The sequence below is a fragment of the Chaetodon auriga genome, chromosome 24, assembly GCF_051107435.1.
Source record: "Chaetodon auriga isolate fChaAug3 chromosome 24, fChaAug3.hap1, whole genome shotgun sequence".
Classification (NCBI taxonomy): Eukaryota; Metazoa; Chordata; class Actinopteri; order Chaetodontiformes; family Chaetodontidae; genus Chaetodon; species Chaetodon auriga.
The window spans coordinates 925,470-930,000 of record NC_135097.1 but is presented as its reverse complement, the minus strand read 5'-3'; the positions used below and the strand labels follow the sequence as shown (position 1 = coordinate 930,000).

The 4,531-nt window shown below is 43.9% G+C and overlaps 1 protein-coding gene across 2 annotated transcripts in view; it reads left to right on the top strand.

Moving 5' to 3' along the window:
* The window catches only part of cyp17a2 (cytochrome P450, family 17, subfamily A, polypeptide 2), a 6,115-nt gene extending 4,029 nt beyond the window's left edge, over positions 1 to 2,086 (top strand). For both annotated transcript variants that reach the window (XM_076724830.1, XM_076724829.1), the window contains 4 exons: positions 209 to 424; positions 1,034 to 1,203; positions 1,404 to 1,507; positions 1,602 to 2,086. In XM_076724830.1, the coding sequence (XP_076580945.1) occupies positions 209 to 424; positions 1,034 to 1,203; positions 1,404 to 1,507; positions 1,602 to 1,858 (747 nt within the window). In that variant the 3' untranslated portion in view covers positions 1,859 to 2,086. The remainder of the gene's footprint in view (positions 1 to 208; positions 425 to 1,033; positions 1,204 to 1,403; positions 1,508 to 1,601) is intronic.
* Positions 2,087 to 4,531: the final 2,445 nt, after the last annotated feature.

The window sequence follows — 4,531 nt, the reverse complement described above, 5'->3', positions numbered from 1 at the left end:
TGACGAAGATGTCTGCTTGACAGTGTGTGTTGCTCCAAAATCTGAATATATGGTTCAGCATTAATGGAGCCTTACACAAATGTGCAGGTTTGCCACGCCATATGCATGAATATGTCGCCGCTTCAAAAGCCCTTTAGTTTTAAACTATAATCAAAGGATGGACTTCAAAACCACTTCAATGTGCACCACTTCTCTGACCCCCATCCAGGCATCGCTTACTGACGGTGACCCCCGTGACCTTCTGGATGCCTTGCTAAAGGGCCAGATGGACAGTGGGAGCAGTAAAAAGTCACCTGGGCTGGAGGATGAGAGGATAACTGATGACCATGTCCTGATGACAGCAGCTGAGGCTTTTGGAGCTGGAGTGGAGACGACATCCACCACATTGCTGTGGATCCTGGCCTATCTGCTGCACCACCCGGAGGTAAAGTTCTGACACTACTACTGTTTCAACTTCCACTAATATTCATGCCAGTGCTAACATTGAGGCGTGAAAATACTGTTTTTGCTCACCAGTTTTAAAGTCAACAGCCACTAAGAATCAGCTAAAATGGTTTAAAACAGTACAACCACAACTCAAGCAAAGTCTGGGCACAAACAAACTGTTTTCCAACAGCAGTTTTCTTCAGTGGTCCTAAACGTTCAGATATATTTTGTAAGATTTTGAATTTGATAAAGAATCCGAGGTGGTTCAGTTTTGTGGGCCAAAATGAATGCATTCATTAAAATGACATGATGTGTAAACATGTTGTAAAACACACGACGACATTATGAATGCAAGCTCACTATTTCTGTACTGTATCTCATAAATACAAGATGAAGACTTCCAAAATGATCAACCATTGAAGAGGAATGAAGAAATGTTTCTCATATTTCAAGCAAACTATCTTATGAGATGCAGATTTTGCAATTGTCAGATACAAATATCTGAGACAGCACGTCTCCAGTCTGTTTTTCTTGGGTGATTGTGATGCATGTCCATAGTTCTTGGTCACGGTAGCATGTGGTGGCCACTGCGCCCCGCCCCCCCCAGGTCCAGGAGCGTGTGCAGAAGGAGCTGGACGAGCATGTGGGCAGCGAGCGACCGGTATGTGTGTCAGACCGCGGCCGGCTGCCGTACCTGGACTGTGTCATCAACGAGGGCATGAGGATCCGGCCGGTCAGCCCCGTGCTGATCCCACACACCGCCATGACTGACAGCAGGTAGACCTTTTTTGTCATACATTACAGAAAAGTGAGTATCTTTGGATTTAGGACTATTGGTTGGATAACACAAACAGTGGCACTTTGCAGAGAAAACAGCGATTAAAAAAAACATGACAGATTAAACAACAATATTTAATAAGAAACAATAACCTGCAGTGACAGCCCTGTGAAGTACACACACAGACTCTCTCTTGCAGTATTGGAGGTCACGCTGTCAGCCGTGGGACTCGCGTTTTGGTAAACATGTGGTCGATTCACCATGACCCCCAACACTGGGACAAACCCGACCTGTTCGTCCCAGGTAAAGGACACGCACACACCCACACAACCTCGTCAAACATCTAACTTTCACAAGAGTACCTGAACACGCAACCTCCATTTTCCCACCTTCTCAGATCGTTTCCTTGACGACGGAGGCCAGCGGGTCACACCCTCCTGCTTCCTGCCATTTGGGGCGGGACCTCGCGTCTGTGTCGGTGAATCCTTGGCCAGGCTGGAGCTCTTTCTCTTCTTGTCCTCTCTTCTCCAGCGAATGAGTTTCAGGCTACCAGATGGGGCTTCCCTGCCCAACCTGCAGGGGCGACTAGGTGTGGTCTTGCAGCCATTACCTTATAAGGTTGTTGTCACGCCAAGGGCAGGGTGGACAAAATGAAAGCTCGAGGGGTTGATAGCCAGGCTGAATGGCACGAGTAAGAAACGTAAAACTAAAATATGTAGAAAAAAAAGAGGAAATACACAGTAACCCAGGCAGAATGTATTCCACATTATCAATGCTTTTAAATCAATACAGATCAATAAATAATGGTTCATCTCCAGTCTGGTGATGGTGCTTTGTTTTAATCAACAGTACCAGTTAGCAGTGGCGGCTGGTGAATTTTTGTCTTGGGGGCGCACTTAATTTACCAAACCAAAAAGCGGAGTTGGCAACTCCGGACCACAAGAATTAATGTATATTATGTTTAAAATAGACAGTTAGATGCAGGTGAATGTTACCAGTTAGTGAATCTGAATTCATCTCCCCAGTGTTTGATATGTTTGGCTCCAGATAAGATAGAATTGGTCCACACAAACCCTTAAAATCTCCTTTTCCATCATTAAACAAACCAAGAATGTGTAAATATATTTTTTACTTCAAAACTAAAAAGAGAAACAATTCATTTTCACAGCTTCCAAGAGAACCAAGTGCTTCTTCTGTCCAGCTAATTGTTTGGAACAACATGTTTATATTTACATACTAAATAAATAAATAAATAAATACATACATACACATGAAACCAACAAACACTGAACGTTTTGTTTAAAAAAACAATCAGACCATCAGGCTTAAAGCCCAAAGTGCTTCTGTTAGCTAACATTTATATTAACAACCGTAAATGACAATGAAAACACAGCAAATCCTCATATTTAAGACTATCAAAGCAACAAAACATCGTCCCTTTGTCTAAAGAAAATAAGTGAAGCCATCAGGCTTTAAGCCAAACGTGCTTGATCACGTTGGTCAGGGAAGCCAAATAAAGCAGCTGCCTCACTGCGTCACGTGAGCCGAGACGTCTTCTCAGAGCAGCTCCGTGAAAAAGAGCGCGCACATCTCCTCCCTCTGTCTTCGACTGCTGTCTGATGAAGACGTCCGGCCGTCAGGTCCGAGCTCCTTCACGCTCAGTTTCTCCTCTGAACGGCGCTGTTTTCAGTGACTTCACTGACTTTTCTCAGTTTATTTACTCCTTTTTCGGCTCTCTCTGTGACTATCTAATGATCTTGTTTGCTAATTCCTCCGACACGCTGCGCTCAACGTCACTCGCTTGGCGGATTTGATTACAGGCTCGCGGTCAACAGACCGCTCGCTCTCTGCTGCCACCCCATGGCCGGTGGTGTGTATAGCGATCAGAGGGAGGCAGCGGTCTCCTGTCTCGTATCTCTTGTATTGAAGAGGAACGAACTGCGCATGTCAAAGTTATAACGGGAGTCAATGGGGAAAGATGAGTCCGCCCCAGGCCGGATATATGTCAGCTGTTAGTAACTGTGGACAACGAAGGACATTTCTAATCTGACTCTTTAGTGCAGATTTTACATTTTAGTAACTCACTTCAGACTATATATATTATTCATTTTGCCTTTTTAAAACATAGAATATACTTGTAAAAGTCATTTTAAAAAACGTTTTATTAAAGGAAGGGCTGTGTGATTCTACATGATGTGAGACAGAGGGGGCCCTAGCGCCCTCTATCGGCCAGCCGCCCCTGCCGGTTAGATCGGGGGAGGCAATTCATTTTTATGAGGGGACGCGTGAGAAACCTGAGCTGTGCTGGAGGCTGAACCAACAAAAGCTTGAACTTAATTCTGCTCGATATTCATTTTCTCCCATTGTAAAAAGCAGTAAATTATATATTCCCATTAGCTGTTCCTGGTAATCAGAAGAAAAAGGACATTCTGTGAATATTTAGATAAATATATGAAATTGTGGTGGAGGTCAAACAGGAAAATCCTCCTATAGAAGTAATGAACAGTAAAAACAATCATTCCATCAGCGTTTCATGTTATTTTTAACATGTTCATCTTCACACACACTGAAAAGGTGTTTTTCAGTATATCAGAGATCAGCAGTTGGTCAACTGTATGCAAAAAGCAAAATGTGCTTTTAATGTTTTTCACTTCATTTAACTTGTTCAGAGGAAAATCCAGTCTGTCTCTGGCTTGAACAAGTCAACTGAAATCTGGCTGAATGTCTTCATTCTCTTCAGAAGTCCAACATTTGTCCCAGTGGCAACATTTGGAGAACCGTCCGTTGTCACACCTGCCAGCTTGTCCCATTTCATTCCCAACTTGTCCAAACATGCAATTACCTCCATGAACGAATTACTCCCAGCTGTTGTTAGTGATGGGAATTCCGGCTCTTTCCGCTCCCAAGTGGCTCCTCAGATTTTTTTGTTGCTTAAATTATTATCAAAATAATGTAAAATACTGTGGTCACTCATTTTTGACCTTTCAAACCTTTCAAGCGTTTCGTCTGTCGCGGCTGTGTGTGTGTGTGTGTGTGTGTGTGTGTGTGTGTGTGTGCAACCCCCGCCCCTCCCCCTCCTGCTCAGTGTGTACACACAGAAGCCACCACACATCATGTAGTTGACCAATCACGTGCGTCTTGAACAGAAAAAAGCCGAGAAATTAAAACAAACAAACAAACAAAGAAAATCCAAACACTTTTCCCTCTATATTCTAATTTCTGACTGACCTCACGTGGGCCGGACAGGGATGCCCTCAGGGGCCGTGAAATGCCCAGCTCTGAGTTAGATGGATGTGGTTCTGCTTTATGAATGAGCTAAACAGGTGG